At 34.8% G+C, this 20,918-nt stretch overlaps 1 protein-coding gene across 1 annotated transcript; it reads right to left on the bottom strand.

Annotated features, from left to right (window-relative positions):
* Nucleotides 1-1,510: 1,510 nt before the first annotated feature.
* LOC137582001 (very long chain fatty acid elongase 1) lies at nt 1,511-12,035 on the bottom strand. Its single transcript, XM_068296427.1, has 6 exons — nt 11,498-12,035; nt 9,496-9,686; nt 9,340-9,420; nt 7,967-8,129; nt 7,659-7,795; nt 1,511-2,561 (listed from the first exon to the last, which is right to left on the bottom strand). The coding sequence occupies exons 1-6, from the start codon at nt 11,649-11,651 to the stop codon at nt 2,304-2,306; spliced, it is 984 nt and encodes a 327-aa protein (XP_068152528.1). The 5' UTR covers nt 11,652-12,035; the 3' UTR covers nt 1,511-2,303.
* Nucleotides 12,036-20,918: the final 8,883 nt, after the last annotated feature.

Below are 20,918 nucleotides of genomic sequence, written 5' to 3'. Positions count from 1 at the left end.
CCACAAAAGCGTTTTTCCCTCTTCTCCATAGTGGTCTTCAAGAAAGGAGGCCACGGACTTGCCGAATCTTCCTCCATGTGAAAACTTTGCAATGCTGGCATGTAAATCCTGGTACTCCACTTCGGATCCGTGTAATAGCACCGCAAAGGCAGCAGCGTAGCTTTACTTCCGTGGGCGGCTTCTTAAATATACTCTCAAAGGAAATTATGTAGTATCGCTGGACGTCCTCTGGTCCGGCGGGCAGCATCTCCCATTGCGGCCATGGCTCCTCTGTTCCGGCTGGCAGCATATCCAATTGAGGCCCTGCCTCCTCTGGTCCGGCTGGCATCATATCCAATTGGCTCCTCTGGTCCGGCTGGTAATTTCCTCAACAGCGACTCAGGTGCCTCCGGTTCGGCTTTTAACTTTTTCCCTGGATGTTCAACTGGAAATAGAAATAAATGATATCTTTAAATATACATATACATACATATGTATTTATGTATATTCTTTGACGGTGAAGTATTTTGGTACTCTTCTAGAACTTACCGACATATTTTAATTGCGAAATAAGGCGTACATGGCAGCCGCGGACTTCCTGGCTGCAGCTGTTGCTTCCCTCGCCGCCGCGATTTGCTGTGAGTACTGAGGAAAAGTAGGGTGGAGGAGTGAACCAAGGGTCCCCAGCTCATGGCAGGTGTTTTAAATCACATGCATGTGAGTTAACCCAGCGAAAATTCGTCGATGTATTTGTAAGGAGAAAATGTTTCACGAGCGCATTTCGGCTTCTGGACAGAAGTTCCCTCGTCTTATTTTTAATTTTATATAATGGCCTGGATCAACTAGAACCCGAGTTCAAATTAACAACAATAATAATAAAATTAATAATAAGTGCTAAAATGCCTCAAAAAGTCAAACATCCCTACGATTTCCTGCCCTCCAAAATTAATTCGTTCGATGCAACTTGTGCGGGCCATGAAATTCGAATCGAACATCGAACAGATGTTGACTTAGCGCCATCGATAAGTAATCGGGACACTTGATAATTCAGCGCAAACAATCGATAGAAAATCGAAAATGTCAGTGTGACCAGTTACAACAAAAAACCCAAATCGAGTGTGACCACATCTGACTAAATAGTTTGTCGATAATTAATCAAATCTGGCGCCAGCCTTGTAGCTGCCATACCCAGAGTATTTACACAGCGCCAAATTTGAATTTAAAAACCGACACAACCAATATTTTACATAAAATTTATTTGGCGATTATTTTGATTAAAAACAAGAACAGTCCAATTCCATTTCGAGTTCTTGCTAAGAATAATTCTCGAATGGAAATTATTTCTCTTTGTAAACAATAAGTTTTAAATTACTTTAATAAATAAAGAGTTAAACCCCTTTAGTGGGACTTAACATTGGTGAGGCAAACATCTTATGACATTTTCTGTTCTTTCAATAAAATCCATTGGCTAAAATCAACGGCAATGAAGACAAAAATAAAGGTGACCCGAAAAAAGTGATTTTTAATGTAATTTTGTGTTTTTCTTTCATTTTATTTATCTTAACATTTACTATTATTGTGCTTTGTTCTCTGTTTGTTCATTCGAATTTTTTGTAACTAAGACTAGCTGGCTTAAGCTAAGGACTTATTGGTATACAAATATTTAACATAACGACAAGAAATCTATTTACAAAAAATTTTTTTTTTTTACAATTATCACTTTAAAACTAACAAAAATTTCAACTAAACAACTAAACGCGCTTTGTTTTCTGAGGTTCTAGAATTAAGTGTGACTTACGTTTTAGGCAGATCTTAAAAATTGACCCAGTTTTATTTTATACAGTTTACAGTTAATTGTAAGTACATATTATTGCACTTACAATTACATAATATGGTACATACATAATGTACAATGACAGCAAATCATTTACCTTCAATTGACAAGCAAAGCAATCAAGCAAAGCTAACAAGAGGCTGGAAACTTAAAGAATAAAAATCAATTGCGCATACGCCCCGTTTGACCCCGTCAAAGCTTGACTTCCTCTGCATTTGTTTGTCTGTCTGTCTGTCTAACTATCTGTGTGTGTGTGTGTGTGTGTTTGTTTTTGTCTTTCTGTATTTATGTTTATGGCTCTTAAGCTTAGCTTATTTCGTATAAAGTATGTAAAACCTTTGTACCAAAAACTATGCACTTCCAATCTGTGTCATTCTGCTGCCCAACACCAAAATTTTTCAAAAAATTTGTTCTTTATACTGTTAATTTGTTTCCCAATTTTGAGCAATCCTTTGGAAGCATTTATGTCTAGTCATTTCTCTGTCTCCCATCAGTTGGCCTTCAGTTTAAGTGGCAATGTTTCCGTGGCAGTGTTGTTGTTGCTATCGGCCTTGGTGGGCGTGTTGGCCACTGTTTTGTTCTCCTGCAATGCCTTGGACTTCTTGTAGCTCTGCATATAGAAGTTCATGAACAGACAGAAGAAAATGGAGGCATTCAATAGTAGGAGGGCCGAAATGAACTTTGAGAATTGGCACTGATTGCTGAAGAGGGCACGGGTAGTATGCACGATGCAAAGCACGAACTGGGCCTGTTTTTTGGGAGGAGTAGAAACAGAATATGAAAATAATTAATTACATGTTGTAAGTTAAATTGTTAGTTGATAGATGCAGGTCACTGTGTGAATTTCTTATGAAATTATCTTGTTATGCCTGAATTCTGGGAAAACAGTCATAAAAGGAGGTGTAGTCAATAGATGATTGCTAGAGAGATGGGATAAAAAAGAACGATTATGTGATGTGATATTAAAACACTAAAAACACAATGTCATAGGAATTCGACCTCGATTAATTGGCAGTTCTTTTTTTTTTTTTTGTATTTGGAGGAACGAGATGTAATTTAAGTAATTTTTGTGTGTCTCTGTTATGCAACCGTTTCCAATTGATACCGGTTTACCGATATAAATTACTCAGTTGTCACCATAAGAACAACAAAAACTGACTCTTACGTAATAACAAATTGGATTCCTTCACTCGAAATACAGAGAACGAAAACGGAAGGCTGTTAGGTAAACAGAATTTTAATTCCGAAACTTTTGTTAGTGAAAAACACTTCCACAAATCAAAATAATGGCAAAATAATGCCTGTTTGGGCATAATATTCTTTCATATAATCATTATATTCTTATTAGTAAAATTTTAATACATTGGCTTAATCCGATTTGAATGACCATTGATGACAATGAAATTGCTTTATTTTCTTCTAATGAAAATATTCAACTGATTACCATATGCCCAAATAATCATGGTCACTTGTGTTTTTCTTCAGCTAGCTAGTCTTAAGAATAATTAGAATAATATAATGTAGTATATTCAAGGGTAAAACAAGTCTCAGTGCGGAAGTTGTAACGTTAACTAATTAATAGTTTGTTTATTGTATATTGTGTAGCCATAACATTTATTTTTTGTTGCTGCTGTTTTGTAAACTCTTTCGAGTGCGGCCAATAAAACGGCAAATAACATGAGACTTGTATCACACGGAGCATGGATCAGAGCACGGAGCATGGTCATCAAGCTGACAGCGTCAACGTAAGCATGAATGGAGGCACCCTTGAGGGTGCCCCCCTTTGGTACTAAGGCAATCAAAAAGCACTTACATCTTACTCAATGTGTGTGTGTGTGTGTTGATGCCACAACAGAATATGTGTTTAATAAGCACACAATATGTGTGATTGCAATTTGCTGTAATAATAATAATAATAACTGTTAGCTGGCTATTCATAAATAAAAGATTATGAAGCTCGTGTCTGTATTTAGCCGCTGGTTGTTTACTTTGCCTAACAAGTTCGCATCCAAAGTCTTTTGATTATGACTTCTATTGACCTGTTCTAACCCCCCACATCGAGACCCGCCCCTTAAGTGCAAGTTGTCTATTATGTATATAGGAAAAAAAATTACCCATATTGAATACTATTTATCGATTCATTGTGATAAAGCATGAATGATCGCAGGTGATCGCATCTGATCGCCTCATCGATTGAATCGATTTGCTGACTCTTGTTTGGCATCTCTATGCGTGTGTTTGTGTCAGTCTCTGTGTGTGTTGGTGACCTACAAAATATTACGTTGGCCAGCCAAGCGCTGCAAGTTTCCATTAACACTGCACTGCAAATCGTGGCAAAGTCACTGAGCCAACAAGCCGCAACGAGTGGCAATCGTTTGTTTTGAGACAGTGCATACAAGCCGACTTGGCCAAGAGTCTAGCTACAAGCTAGCTGGCTGGCTAGCCGCTTGTTGTTGGCCAAGTTTGGTATTGCCATTTTCGATCGCTGAAAGCCAACGTCAACGCTCAAACGCTTCATTGCATGGACACGATACATATGTGTGTTTATGAGAAACGAAAATTCAAGTGGTTTTAGTGTGTATAGTGTCATCAAATGAAATAATTTATTGAATTCATATTTCAATTTTTATAGCTTACGATTTTTATATTGAACTTGAAATTCAATTAACATAAGCCAGGAGGAGTGAACAAATTAAGAACTCTGAGATCTTTCATTGATTTTGAACATAACTTATCTATTCAAATAATAGATTTTCCATTTTCATATTGTTTTGTTCCACTGTACCGGCGCCTTCTATGTCAGAGAGTGTTGCATAATCTATGATTTGTGCCCATGTCTTATGGATCACTGGACGTTTTCTTTTGTTTGTATTAGTTTTTCTTTTGCTTGCCTATGTCTGTGTGTGTGTGTAAGTTTTTGCCGGTCTTTGGAAAAATGCAGTTGCACTTGCAACATGACTTGCCTAGAGGCGGCAGATCGCCGCTTGGTGAATTGAAAGTGGTAGATCAGTAGTTGACTTTTACCCAGACACATAAACACGCACACACACACTGACATATAATTAATGGTAATCGCCAATTGAAGTCGAAGTCGAAGCCGACATAGACACTCAGACCAAGAGCTTGTTTGTTGGTGTGGCAAGTTCGTCGCGCCGTGTTGAATAAAAGTGAATGCTCCATAACAAAACGGGGCAACATTCATTGCCGCAAAACGGAACGAACACGAAATGATAATGTAATCGAAACTGGTCGGATCGGAATCAGTCTGCTACGAAATGTGGAAATCATACGGAATTGGGGCTACACCGAGAATAATGTTGCAATAAATCGCGGTGGTCAACGCCAACCATAGGAAAAACAACAAAAAACATTTGTAATTGGCGGTAAATCGGAACTTGGTTCTTTTTGTTTCTCCAGCCAGTGAGAAACCAATGAAGATTCGATATGGCTTATTGTTTTGTGGCTAAGCGTTGTAAAGGAACTGAATTGAAAGAACTCAACCGATTTTATATGTGGTAATTCCCTCCACTACTCAGACTTAACAATAGCAACAAAAACAACTACGATGACAATAATAGCTAAAACAACAACAACAACAACAACAGCAGCAGCAGCAGCAACAACAATAACAACCATGACAGATAAATTATCTGTAAGATGCGCTGCCACATGTCGTATACTCAACATTTGATTGCCGCGCTTGAGGCTCATTAAAAATGTCAGCATAGCGCAGAATAATACGACGAATATGCAATTGTAGAAACACAAACATTGTACCATGAAAATGAGTATACCAACTATACTTAACTGCATTAACATGGGCATTAACATATCTGAGATATATTGCATTTATAGTAAGAGTACGTAGTATGCAAATAACCAATTTACTCACAAAAACACTTAAAGATGTGACTTTAGGAAGTAGCAAAAATCAAAAACAAGAACAATTTACATAATTACACATATATGCAAATCTTCTTTGACCAATTTCAAATAAACGGAAATAAAACTTTGGGAAATAGAATTCCCTAAGAAGATAATTAAGTAAAACTGACAGCTACAAACTCACTTATCTATTTACATTATTATCTAGATTTGAACCAGTGAAGTATTAACGTATTTAGCTGCCTCTAAACTTTCAATAGACTTGGTTTTACACTACAGAAAGGTGGAATACTTTCAAGTTTATAGTCCATCAGGACTTTCAACTTAAATATAAAAGACTTTCTTTCTAGAAAAGAAATCTTCGATTTGGAGTATTTTTCATTCAAGCTAAGCGTTAACTTAAAACTAAACTAGTCAAAGGCTCAGTCAGCTAACAAAAGTGGTGATTAGGTCAGAGCAGTTGTCGATCTACATAAGTATAAATTTTGGTATCATAAATCAGTCTTGGAACTTAACTCATATACTTTGCCCCAATTCTGTGGGAATACCTCCAAAGGAATAGTTGTTCATCTGAAAATCCCTACACATTAAGTTCATTATCATATAGAATTGGTTTACTAGGAAAGGGTGAAATCATGTAACAGTCTTTGGCCATAAGTTTTAGTCAACTTATTTATTGCAAGCTAGAGGCAAACATTAATTTTGGTTAAAATGACCTTGTGTCAAATGGAAAAGCCACATGGAAAAGCCAATGCTGATCAAAAGAGTTTCCACTGTACACACACACACAAAATGGCATTCTTCTCTTCTCTAATTTTGTTAATATAAAAACGTGTGCTTACTTATTTAGTTAGTTGCTGAACGTTTGACAACTCAACTGTGGAGCAGTGCCTCAAGGCAATTCACTAGCAATACTACAACTACAACTAGAAGCAGGCCGACAACAACAAATACAGAAAATAGAAAAATAAAAAAAAAAATAGCAGAACAAACTAAACTCGCCATGTTTTCATGCATTTCAAGAATTTCGAAACTTTTCAAAATTGCAATGAAACTTATTTACCCACTATGTGGGGGTCTGTATTTGTATATGTGTGCTATATATGTATATGTGAGTGTGTGTGTGTGTGTGTGTATTTCTTGGTCTTACAATTATGCGTGTCCACATTAGAAAAGTGGCTAAGAAAATATAGAAAAAACCATTGAAGTGAAGCAAAAGCGGAAAGACAACATTGAACAACATGGAAAGGAAAAATCAAGAAAATCGAATTAATTGGCCAGTGCGTATATCTTATTTTCCTAATGGTAGCATTTTTAAAATCATTTTTTGGTAATATGTATTTGGGTTCTGCTTACTATGTAAGCCGTTTCCTAGAATGTATAGGAAAAATCTTTGGAAACTCTTGGCCTTTTGGCCCGAGGCGGCAAATAGCAGTTGAAATACAAATAAAAACAAACACTTGGCCGACTCTTTGACTCTGGCATTTGTTTTCTTGGTCTTTTCGGCCAATTGCAAGACACAGTTAGAAGCATTAGTTAGTTAAGAGTCTCTTAGTTGATTTTTTTTTTCGGCAACATCCATGTGTGTGAGTGTGTGTGGTGTGTGTGGTGTGTGTGTGTGTCTTTGGGCTCAATGAATAATACCATTTTATGTGGCAGTCACAGCACGGATTGCCGGTCTAACAGGTTTGTTGGCGAACAGCGACTAACTTGAATCCATGTCCGAGAAACACATTTTTAGCCTTATGCCTCAAAAAAATACACTAAGACCAAAACAAACTTCTAAACAAGTTTCATCTATCTATTTATCTATTAGCAATATATGTATGAAAATATGTATATATGTAAAGATATTTGCGGAATCTATGCTGGAACAGATTTTATTTTAATGAGGCACACAAAAAAAAAAAAAAGGAAAACGTAAAAAAACAAATTCATAATCATTTCAATTTTTACTTACAATTTGCAATTCAGTCATATATTTCTTCCACCACAGGAATTTGGCATATTCGGGACCCATGGCAGCCATCATATAATAGAAGTACATGCAAACATGGACAAAGTTATTGAGCAGATTTGGGAATGTGGCATTACCACCTGAAAATGCAAAAGAGTTAAATTGGTCAAATGGGTGTGTCTCTTAGATTCTTAAGTCAGGAAACTAACAAGGTAAATACAATAAAATTTGGGTAATGGTAAGATATACAAATGGCAACTGGAAGAGTCTCATTTAATCTGCTATAACTAGTTTAAATTTCTGATACTTACCAGCCAAGAACTTGACCAGAACCCAGGTCTCCAATGGAGTCACCGAATGATGATAGACATGCAGCCATGTGATTTGTGTTGACTTCTTACGTAGCACAAAGAACACAGTGTCGGCAAATTCAGTGAGCTTCGACAGGTAGTAGATATAGCACAAATTGAGCATCTGAGAGAATGAGAGTGGGAGTGAGAAAACGAAGAAAACGGTGTGAAAAGAAATTTGTTAAAAGAACTGACCTAGGGCAAGGCCGTTTCAATTAACGTGCTTAAATGTATTACAAAAACTTTTGATGACCATGGGCCATAGAAGAATGCTAAAAGTGAAACGTTTGCGTAACTTCTTCAAAGAGAAATTCCAAGACGCGCAATGTGAGAAAATGTTAATTATAATTGACGTTTCAATTTCTTTGGGTTTATGGGTTTGGGTTTTTCAACACAAATGAACTTTATGGACGAATGTCAATATGCATGTGAATTATATATATCAATGCATTCGGGGTTTAATTTTGTGGTCTATGCATAAAGTGTTCGTTTTATGGTCCATTGACTTGTCTAACAAAGAGCAAAGTAATCGTTAGACATAAACATTACTAATTGGATTGCCACACAGACAAATGTAAGTAATTTTACCTTGAGATTAAAGTATTAGGGTATCAGAAATTCGTCATAAGCATTTGCTCAACAATCTAAATAATTTATTTTGTGAATGGATTGAATTAGACAACAACAAGAGAAAAAAATGGAATTTATTGCTTAAATATTACTTTAATTGTTTACGTTTTATCAATAATTGGCAAGAACTGAAAGGCGTAACAAATTGCCAAATGGCTGGGCAATTAGCCTATAGAATACTTGGGCCAAGAAGCGGCTAGGGTGCCAGCTCTATGGAAAATAAGCTAATTAAATGACCAGGCAGTTTAATTGCTCAACATTTGAATGGAAATTTTGCATTTAAAACATAATTAAATCGTTTAGCGTTTTGTTGCTGGCCGTTTTGACTTGCGCCTTCCAGCCAAAAAATGACTGGCCAAAAGCAAAACCAAAATACAAAATGTTTAGCTCACTGTGAACTTTGAGCGCGGACTTAATTGGTCTTGAGCTCAGGTTGGTCTAGTGAATCATCATTATCATATAGCAAAAAGGCAACGAACTTGTTAGCCAGACACAAACGGAAGAGTTGCCTGGCAAGGTAAGCCATATAAATAAATAAAAAAGCAAAACTGATATTTAATTTGACCGGCAAAATGTTTAAGCTAAGCCAAGTTATATAATACGGGCAATCAATTTTGATATCGGTTTCTTTTGTTTTAATGCAAAATTGATTTGAAGATGGCTTCTAATTTGTCTATATGGCAGCTAATAACACTGGAACTTACCCTCTTAGACATGGGTCCATCTGAATAGTCCACCGGTTGACACTTGATATTATAGTAGTTTAACCAGCCGGCCATTAAGTGCTACGAAAGGGGAAATACAGAATGGGGCTTAAGCAATAAAGAGCAAAGTTCGTATTCCTGTTCTTTGGAACTTACCTCATAAAACATATAGCCACTGAGCAGAACCTGGAAGGCATTATAGATGACCAGAGTGCGACGCAGTTGAAATGGTTTGCGATCACGCATAAAGAGCGGACCCAATACCAAGACCCAGGATAAATAGACGGCAACCATTCCGAATGTAAATAGTGGATGTTCCATTGTGGGAAAACGTTTCGCACGCGGATCTATTTTGAATAAAAACATTATTTCGTTTACTCACTGTATCTTGTTTGCATATGCAATTTCTAGTACTTTATATCTCACAAGCTTAAAATAAGCCATGAATGAAAATCGTGTCTGGCGAATAAAATAAAAAACACCTTTATAATAATAGCAGACTAACTAAACTCTTTGCAATGTGTCACAGCTAACCAATAATTCTAACTGATATATAGTAATGTTTATATGCATTAATTATTGATACAAGTTCTCTGATTGTCGTCACCATATCATGGCAATTATAGTTAGGGGCAGAAACCCCCTTATTTGTCCCAAGGTATTTTCCATTCTAAATAAACAATTTGCAGTTGACCAACTTTTCCATTTAGCCAGTTAACTTGTTTACCCACTATCAATGGAAACGTGTTGAAGGATGCAATCCAGAACAACAACAATATTAAAGAGATTACTTTGTTATTATTTTAATAGTTCATTTCCGACTGGATTGCAACTATGTCTATACATTGATCTAACGAAAATTTCTTTTAATTATATTGAACATGTTCATTTATTAAGAGTTAATTAAACGATCTGATTAGCATTGGAAATGTGTCCATGTAGAATTTAATTGTCTTAGAAATATATAAAGTCTATCTAATGCTTTAATATTTCTACCCTGTCAAAGGGGTAAAGGGGGAAGAATAGTCTATTGAATAGATTTCGATAAAAGATTTGGGTGTTAGGTTTTAGGCCACTGCCTATCCACTTGGGCTATAGAAAATTTTGTCTAACATATTTCACTTTCGTATTTAATATAGAGATCTTTTTAGCAGTTTTTTCTAACTAATTTTACATTATTTTCAGTTTGATTGATTTCCAGACCTTAGTAAATTTTCAAGTTTGTTGCCTAAGTCTTTTGATTTGCCATGCACTTGAAATGAATTTTCGTTGCGATCTCTTTTTTTTTTTTGTTTTGTTTCGCTATTTTGTTTTATTTTGTGGTTTTTAGATAATTGTTGCTGCCTTCCATTGACCTTTCACCGTTGACTTTGCCAGTGCCCAAGAATACCTTTGTCTGCGTGTGTGTGTTTGTGTGTGTGTTGTAAAGCCGAAAACTTTAACAAAAATGAAAACGAAAATGTACTACCTACAAAGATGTATGTATGATTTTTAACCAGGGACTCATCTTCACCTTAAATTGTTATTGTAAATATTGCTCTTGTTGTTGTCTGTGCATGCTCAGCTGAACACACAGATAAACACACACATATGTATGTACATACATACATACATACATGCAAAAAGCAAAGAAGAGAAGACAAAGTCGTCGATGTCATAAAGGCAATGTGTCTAAGATAAGCTATGTAAATACATTTTAATTACGTTAATAATTGTCAAAAAAATAACCAAAAAATACAATTGACATGGCCAAGGTTAGCACACACACACACATACAATAATAATAACAATAACAATAGTAAGCAAAAAAAAAAAAAAAACCTTTTTAATTGTCCTAGAAGTTTTCGGCGTTTTTTTCTCTTTTTTTCCTATTTTGTTATCTTTTTGCTCGTTGTCATAAACAAAATTAAACGCTAAATAAACAGAAACAACAAAAAATCGGCAATTCATCATTTTGATGATTTTTATAAACTGACCAAATAAACTTTTGACTTTGATTTTCACTCAATAAATGACGCGATGCATTTGCTAAGTTTGTTTTATTTACTATTTTTTGTTCATGTTGTTGTTGTTTGTGATCAATTTGCATAGTTGTATTTAGTTGTTGTATTAATTTATTTTTACTGCTTGCGATTTCGAAATGGTTCTGAACACCTACCACCATAATCTTCCTCCACCAGCTGGTAATAGCGCTGTACCAGGCCTGTGTAGTTGCGCGTGATATGATGAGTCTTGAACTCATCCAATGCAATATTGGCTATCTCGACAACCATATCCATGCCGGAGCTGCTGTTGCTGTAGTTCATCGTCATTTCTGCTAGATACTAAGTCTGTGTCCGTGTGTGTGTATGGATTGTCGTTGGATATTGAGATTCTAGTATATTCCAAAGATATACTGAATAAAACACTTTTTTTTTGTTTGGATTTGGCAATGATTTTTTCCTTCTTTGTTTGTGGAATAGATCTTTAGCTGCAGGACATGCTATACGACATGCTTTCGTTAAGTTTGTTTGCACAGTTTGATAGATTCTCTCTTCTTTTTTGTTGGTTCGTATATTTTTTCTGGTCACTTGGCAATAAAACACTTTCGAGTCTCGAACTGAACTCTTGATCTCGCTGGTAATAACCGTAGAGTTGACTGATTCTTCAACCACCGCACCGTAGGAATGTTTATGCTCAACTGAATCTAAAACTTCTCGGCAATCACAAGATAAAGTAACTTTTTTTGGTGTTCAGACGAGACGACGACTATTGGCTACGACTACGAAGTGAGCAGCGGCAGCAGCAATAGCAACAACGATTGCCGACGATGCTTTTGCAAAATACTTGGCAACACCAACACAGAGACCAACACATACACTCTCAGACGAAGAGGGGGCGAATTGGCCTGGCTTGACTTCAAAACTTGACGAAGGCTTAGCCCATACAGAACAACGGAAGTTTCGTTCAATTTTAACGTGCTGCATGCAGTTGCCTCTGTATGAGTTTGTGTATGCATGTATTTGGGGTGGTATTGGTGAGTATCTGTGTGCCCCACTGAGCTCGCTTCCCCATATTAGTTTTGTTGTTGTTGTTGTTACCTTTGTCTTTTGACTTTGCATGTGGCATTTGCGTTTATGTTGCTTTTTTTTTTTAGTTAGTGTGTCTATGAGTTTTTATGGGTCAATGTACCCAAGTTGGAATCGTTAAGATAATGAAGACATCAAATTTGATAATTTTCAAATGTTAAATCATCAATAGGCCACTTATGTAATTAATTAAAATAAGCTTTAAGATTCTTATAAACTTGCCCCAAATGAACAAATTTATTTATAGAAATGACATAGAAATTTAAGATTCTCTTTTAATATTGTGATTGGGGAAAGAAAAAATCTGCTTTGAATTAGAATATTAATGCAATGGGAATAAAATTGGCTTAAATCATAATGAATTCCAGTTTTAGCACTTAACAAACTTATAAAAATTTGGTTATATGTATATGAGTTGTGAATTAATAGAAGAGACTTAAAAAATAGAAAAGTGAAATTATAGTTAAAGAAAATGCAATTAATTCTTTACTTTCACTTGATAAAAGCTGAATAAATGCAAAATATCTTTTGTTATTTCCTTGTCACCTGTCAAGAACACGCGCCACAGTTTAATGATATTCTAAAATTAACTACTTATGCAAATTTTTAACTCTTTAACAATTCCTAATATTCTCAAATTTCAGATCTTGTTTTGTGGCTTGGTAACTCAATTTGGCCAACAACCAGAAGAGGTTAAAATTGAATGTGTAAGCTCCCTGCAATTTTCAAATCTATTTGATTACAAAAAATTGTCTTTGCCTTTAAGTTTTATATATTTCTCAAGAGAATTCTTACATTTATTGTCTCAAAGATCCAAGTTTATTATTATTCATAGCTATTTCAATTTATAATAAATCTCTGGCAGCAACGCACAAAAAGTTCTAGTCAGAAAGAGAGCCAGATAAAACGAGTTCGAATCGTTGACATAAAATGTTTAATGGTTCATTTTACATATATACTTATAGATTTGAATATGAGTTAGTCTATACATATACATACACACTAGCAATATTCCAGGTTTTCCGGTTATTTTCATGCCATTTGTAATATCAGTGACCGCAGATACAAAAATATGTATCTAAATATAAAAGTCCCATTCATGTTTCCAAGTCGAAGGTATTCAAATTGTTCCTATATGTAAATTTGTATTTTCTATTGATGTGAATTTCGTTATGTTAGTTTCTAGCTGGTTGGACAGCATCCCAAATGATAAATAAACTTTATAATATAATATAAACTTTTGTGATCAATTCGTAAACATGTCAAGGTTTTGAATTTGATTTTCTATATATAATTCTGCCATCTAGCTATATCTAAACGTGTGATCAAGGCGACTGGTAAAGAGTTAAAACTAAAGTCATTGGCAAAAGGTAGTTTTGTCGTTAAACGCGAGTAAGTATCTTCGTGCTAGGGCGGACGTGCGGATAAACCTTCAGTTTGGTAGAAGCAGACATCCATTTAATGCCATTGAAATGAACGAAGCAATTTAATTTGCTGCCTACCATCATAATCATCGCCAACTTCTTCATCATCATCATCGTGGTAGTCATCGTAGCCGTCGTGATGATCATCGACATTATACACAGAACCATTTTCATTTTCATTTAAACGTTTTTTCGTTGACTTGTTGTTGGCTGTGACAAATTAACGCCATAAACGCTGCACAAATTGTTCTGTGAAGTTCACACACACAGAAGCTTAAACAGAAACCGACTCTGTCTCGCTATCTTGACCTCTGTCGTATGGGTCTTGGTTATTTTGGCCATGTTTCTTGGTTGGTTTTTTTGTTATTCAGTTTCAGTTTCGTTGTCGGCCAGTGACAAGGATGCTTCTCGATTGAACCGAGTTGCGTTCGCGCTGATTTTCTCCAGTCAAAGTTTATTTTGTGGTCTTACTCACATCTTGGCAACTTGGCAACCAAATCGCATGGTATTTCACGGTCTAGGTCTAGGTTACTTGCACGGAAGTTGTCTAAACGAAGTAACCGAAAGAAAAAAACCGGACCGCATCAAGTTTTTCGATGATAAATGTATGGTCAAGCGCATTTATTATATGTTTTTCATAGCTCTACTTTTTGTCTTCTGCTCATTGTTCGTCATTGGCAAATTATTTTGACTCATAATTAATATTATTATTATTATGAAAATAAGCTAAAATCCAAATTTATCTACCCCTAGGCGGGGTATTATCATTTTCTCACAATGTTTGTAATCGACCAAGAGAATGAATAGTTCTACAGATTATTCAATCGATTTCACCAAACTAAATTGTCAAGGCAATGCAAAACACTTTTGAATTTATTAGTTCTTAATGGAATTTATGTGTAGGCTTAACTAAGTTAATTAATATATGACATTGGCCAATTCTTATGCAAAACATACATATTCATACTTTGATAAAGGAGCTTTTAAAGGGCAAAGAAAACTACTCAGGTTTCTTTTCTTATCAGTTCTTTTTGATTTTCTAAGTTTTCTTATTAGTGTTTTTAGTCCCAGTCATGATTTCATAGATATATAATCATCTAAAACCAATAAAATTACAATTTATAAGAACAATTTCACTGCAAAAGATATGTATTAAGCAAAAGAAATCATTTCTGACCCCATTAAGTATATATATATATTCTGGATCAGCATCAGTACCCGAGTTGTTCTATTTACGACTGTCCGCCCCTCGTAAACTGAGTAGAGCGCTTACTTTTTCTTCCATATAATTAAAAAGTAGTTGAAAAACACATTCAAAAAAACGTCTAATAATGAACGACTCATCTAATATTCTATAAAGCAAGGCAAATAAACATGTATGTCATATAGTTTTTATGAAAATCATTGCACCATAACTTTAATTAGCAAGTATATAAGAAATTCTTCTCTGGAATTATAATTTAATTAACAAAATCATAGAATGGGGCGGGGGTGTGGACAAGTGCCAACACTATTGACCGTTGACCATTGGCGTTTTTGTGGTAATATTCAGTTCAATACAAATTTTTAATTGATAACGGAATCGTTTTTGAAAGGCACATAACCCCGGGGCGATTAAGAGGCCAAGCCATTATAATATACTGCAAAATAATAATTACATTGTTAGCGCGTGTTGTAAGTGCATGTAAAATACATAGTTTGAGTCTGGTTGTTTTTGTTTTTTGCCATGACGTTGGCAACAATTACCCACTGGTTGTAGCTTTTTTTTATGCAATTGTTGACATTGTTTGCTAAATGCCATGTCATGTCATCTTCCGCATTATCTTTGAGCCAATCTCTTTTAAATGAAATGCATTGCAATTTTGGTGCATGCCCGAGACCTTGAACATGACAGCAGAAAGAAACAATTTAAACTTATCCCCATATTTGAACAAGATTTCATTCGGAATTTCAAGCTCAATCATAATCATAATTTGACAAGTAAAAGATTTTTGCCAAGCAAACATCATAGCCAAGTGTATGATTTGGCCCTAATTGAATAAGCAAATCCAGTTGATCTGAGCAGAAAACTAACCTTTAGTTGGGTAATCGCTAAAGAATTGACACCGGCACGTTCTCCACAAAACTCATCATCACCATCTCTGATGGCCAAGCTCCAAAAAAGCCTTGCTAAGACTTGCTAATTAATTGGTCAAATATTTGTACGTTTTGCATGAGAATGTCTCTGTATGTGTGTGTGTGTGCTTAGGTATATCCAAGTTTTACAATTGCCAAGAAGATATTAAAAAGTAAAAACATTATACGTATCTATTTGAATGAACTCTAATGTTAGAGACAACGTCATGACTTTTGTAGTCAAAAGTACAAACGAACAAGTTTCTATTACCTGAACTCAACAGGTACACTAAACAAAACTCATGGCAAGAAAATGCTACGACTTTTATTATGCCCTATTCAAGAAATTCTCTAAAAACTCAAAGAGGTTTGAAATATCTTTCATGAATATTGTATTATGACTCTCTTGGTAAGAAGTCTTTTAGAATCTCAATCATTTCTTTGATGGTTTAAGCCTAATAAACAGGTTAGGCTGTGAGCCATTTCCAGTGATTAGTTTTTCCATTTGGATCTTGTCTTTAAATAAATAATTCTTGAGGTATATATTCTTGATTTATAAATTACAGTCTCGACAAGAGGTGTGTCAAAAGTTCGTTCTGAATTTGATTTATTTAAATATTTTGATATTAACATAACAAGTTCAGTGATTCTCCATAGCTGAGGGACTTGTAAATTTACTCTTCGTCTGTAGTCGAGTAATAGGGTATAAAAAAATCCCCTAATCTACTGTTACTTTTTTTGTTGTTGTTTCTTTTTTGCTTATGGTTTATGAGGCAAAACGCCGACTCTGCCATTTGGCTCTAGTGGAATTGTTCTCTCCAAAATGTTTAACTTGAAAGCACTTTGGTATTTTGTTTATTAATTTATACACACTCGAATGATAATTAAGAGCAGAGCAGCAGAGAAGCTCCCTCCCCCGCCACCTCTCTAGCTCTCTCAGGTAAAATATATCTAAGAATAGATCCCAAGTCAGACTTTTGCGTAATTAAAAGTTCGTTTTGAACTTGACACAGTTGTTTCAGTGCAAAAAAAAAAAAACAGCCAAGCTTCATAAATTAACCAAAACTTGGCGAAAAGCAAAAAAAAAAATAAACTCAAATAAATAAACTTAGAATTTATAATCATGCATTATATTAAACTAAAACAAAATGCAAACCGCTCTACACTTAGCGGCCAGTTAGACGTGAAGTCACTTCGCTTTAGCCAATCGAACAAGCTTCTTAACTGTATTCTTTTGGTTGCGATCAGGAAACGGAAGTAACAATTCCGTTTTCTCTATATTAATCTTTAGATGTTTTTTTCTTCATTTGCTCATAGTAAAACGAGTTTTTCACAAGGGCAGGTTTTAGATTCGGTTTCTTTTGGTTTCCACTTCGATCGATCGATTGATAGATAGAGTGAGACAGAACCGCTAAAATTATTTTGAACTCCATAGACTTAATGCATACATATATCTTGAGGTATTTCCGTGCTTGGAAACGAGTTCAATTTGCGCAATAGTGGGCAAACAATTAAGAGTTCGATGCCGATGAGGCCCATTACTAATCAATGGAGCAATGACCCCAAATAATGAACTGAAGATGTTTTCTGCTGTAATTTACATATGACATTCAAAGAGGTGTAAATAGTTTCCATGTTGGCATCACTGCCATTGGTCACGAGTCTCTTTTTTTATGAATTGGAATATCCAAATGGATACCCAGAATCGAATGATGCAATTTTGTAGTTTATACAGGGAAAAGACTACAGCTTAAATGAAGGACACTTTACAGAACAAATTATTAAGAAAATCCGAAATCTTATTTATTAAAACAGTGGAATCCGGTAATAGCGTCTAAAGTTCGATGAGTGATTGGTTGGTTCCCAATACAAACTTATATGAAAGGGGCTTCGGTTAGTACGCCTTCCGGAAATCCCTTATAACCGGACTCTTCTGTATTTACTATTAAATTATAAGTGATTATTCCAAAAATGTTGTCACAATAAATGTTGGAAACCTAAAATGTCTGTTTCATTATGCTTGTTGTATGAAACAGACATAATTTTATTTCTACCTTTTTTTTAGAAAACATAATGAAATTTTGTTCGAATGAGCAGGCTCGAGATTATATTTGGTAAAACAAGCAGGTTGTCTGTATACCGCTATTTTAAGAACTACCAAGATCTCTCATCTGCATACGTTGCTAACTACTCTAGAATTGTAAGACCATACCGGTTGGGAATTGCAACTGGATAAAAGTTTCTTAAAACCTGGATTAAAACCTCTGCTCATGCAGAGCCTTCATTAATTTGAAGAATGGTAGTCGAATATAGTTAGTTATCATGAGAGGATTAGTTTCCGATGACTAACAAATGGGCTACCTCTTAATATATATCTCTCCATATATCAAGAGGCTTAAAGAATTCAAGCAAATGACTTCTTCTTTCAACAATCTGGCCAGTTAAAGCAAAAGCTTTAAAGCTAAGCTTTATAAAATTGATATCTAGATGGCGACAGTGTCATGTGAATAAACATAAAGCCGTTGGTTGATACTACTAAAACCAACTACAACATTAATGTTGGAAATTAATTTTTAATAGCCTCATTTGCAAGTGAGTTGATGAAACAATGTACCAGCACACACAAACACACACACGCACTTATGGCTATAATTGTTATAAAAGATGATATCAAATGGTTTATGTAGAAAATAAAATGAATATTGATACAAAAATTTAATTTCGATGTGTATCATCGGAAATCAATTGATCAAATGGTCATGCGGCCTTCAAAGCAAATGCAAAATATTTTAATTACCTGCTCTGGGCCTGTGGCCAAAATTTAAATTGAGAATTCTAACCAAGTGAATACGAAATTAAAATATATACGTTAAGAAAGAAGAACCAACACTCCAATACCCTGTCTATCCATCTGAAGATTAGCTTCACCTAGACTTCAGTGAACAGATACATTGATATGAAATAGAATCGTTTACAATTCGGCCTAAATACAGGAGGATGAGTGATAAATCAAGTATTCGGGATCGTCGCTTTGTAATGTTGAAGACTCTTTTGCTTATCACAATTGTTGTTATCTTAACTAAAATCTACCTTTATATTTTTTAAATACAGGGTATAAGATATTTAAAAAATTCACATACAAAGACATTTTATACGTTTAAATTGCTCATTGTGCGACTGTTTTAGCTCGTACAAATTTTTTGTCTATTTAGTTTGGTTTCTTTGTTGTTGTTTCTCTTTTTCGTCAACATTACTGATAGGCGAATATACAAACAAATCAAATCAATTATAATTGTTTAACGGTTGTTGTCAATATATGTTTTCGTATATCGTTAATATTTGCGGAAGAAATTTGCATAACATGCAGTGGCTCGTGGCTGGCTGGTAAACCCCTGTCTGTCTCCTCAGTAGAAGACATAATAAAATAACATCTTTTGCATATCATTATGAGTGTGTGTGTGTGTGTGAGTGTGTTTGGTGTCTTTGTTACGACAAACAAAAGACAAACGCAGATCATAAATTTAATCATTCGATACGAAATTGCCAATCAACCGGAAGAAGATAATTTCCAATGCCTGGCAAACATGTCGTATGTGTGATGTTCTTAAGTGAAGGATAGAATGTAGGAAAATCGTTTCTTTGGCACATGACATTCACCTAGATTTTTAGTATTCCAATTTTTACTAATATGGTAATTTGCCGTTTATAGTAAGGGGCTTTTTTCTTCTTCTTCATTGCGATTGTTGTTATGGTTGCTTAAATCGAGCTCAAGTCAAGGTCAAGTTCAACTTGCCGGTGACACAGTTAACCAAAAGTTGAACCTCAGATGACCCCAGCCCCATGTTGATGAGACCTGCGATGAACGGTTTTGACAATCTATAAAGTTGATCAATTAACCAAGATCAACTCTAAAGTCTTGACCCGGAAATGGCATTGAAATGACGCTAGCTAAGATCTTTAAGCGGATCATTAGAATCCCTAGGCTTCAAAATGTGTTTGTATACAAATGTAACTAATCAGGTTCTGTTGATTTTATTTCCTTGAATTTAATTTAGAATTAACAGAACTTTACATCCACAGTTTAGATATTGTTAATGTTTTTTCGGTTAAACAAGTTGCCTTAAAATTAACATTAAAAATGCTTCAACATTTCGTCTACGCAGCAAACTTGATTTAACTCAAGAGGTCAACGAAATTCTTAAACAACTACGCAACGAAAAAACGGCTTAAGAGAGTTCAAACCAAAATGAAAAGAATAAATAATATAAAATGTGGGTCAAGGTTAGAGATCTTGGCAAATGTTTGGGTAAAGACTAAGCAAAATTAGTTCCAGTTTACTTTAATACACATTAAAAAAATTCAACAAACTTTTAATGAGGTTCTTAGCCCATTTTTAGTCATCGGTTTTGCTTTAGTTAGCATTGAAGTCCTCAAAAAATAAGCAATTCTTCTTGATTTATTGGTCCAAATTGTAGAATTCAGATGTCATTAGCAACTTCCGCTTTATGTTTTGAGTTGTGTTGCATTTTCAGTCTTAGATTAGCAAATATGATAAAGATGTTTAAACAATTAAAAATTCGCATATTCAAATCGTTGAACTAATCATAAATAAGTGGGTTTTGCTAATCATAAACAATCCTAGTTAAGTGGGTTGCTGCTTAACATTTAAGATTAAAGTATTTGAAACTTTTTGATGATTCGAGCAAGAGCAAGTAATTAAAATCCTTTATAACGTATGCAATTCAGTTAACATCTTAAGTATGTATTTATGTATCTCTATTTATAGGTAGGTATGTGTGTGATATTCCATTAATAATTATTAAAAACTTTTCAAGTATTATTTATGATTTTTATTGTACCTACAAAACGCTGCAAAAGTAAACGTCAAACCAAATAAAAAAGAAACAAAATGAATTAAAATTCAAGCAACAAATTTGCCGGCAACAGCAACAAGCAGAAAGACAGACAGACA

This window comes from Drosophila tropicalis, unplaced genomic scaffold (assembly GCF_018151085.1).
Source record: "Drosophila tropicalis isolate 14030-0801.00 unplaced genomic scaffold, ASM1815108v1 contig_859, whole genome shotgun sequence".
In the NCBI taxonomy this organism is placed as follows: Eukaryota; Metazoa; Arthropoda; class Insecta; order Diptera; family Drosophilidae; genus Drosophila; species Drosophila tropicalis.
This window is presented reverse-complemented; position numbering and strand designations above follow the sequence as displayed.

Excerpts from the sequence above, each read along its gene's own strand:
- LOC137582001 (XM_068296427.1), bottom strand. The coding sequence starts at position 11,651 with ATGACGATGAACTACAGCAACAGCAGCTCCGGCATGGATATGGTTGTC. Across the intron at positions 9,421-9,495 it reads GTGGCTATATGTTTTATGAG|CACTTAATGGCCGGCTGGTT; the intron begins GTAAGTTCCAAA and ends CCCCTTTCGTAG. Across the intron at positions 2,562-7,658 it reads ATATGACTGAATTGCAAATT|GCCCAGTTCGTGCTTTGCAT; the intron begins GTAAGTAAAAAT and ends CCCAAAAAACAG.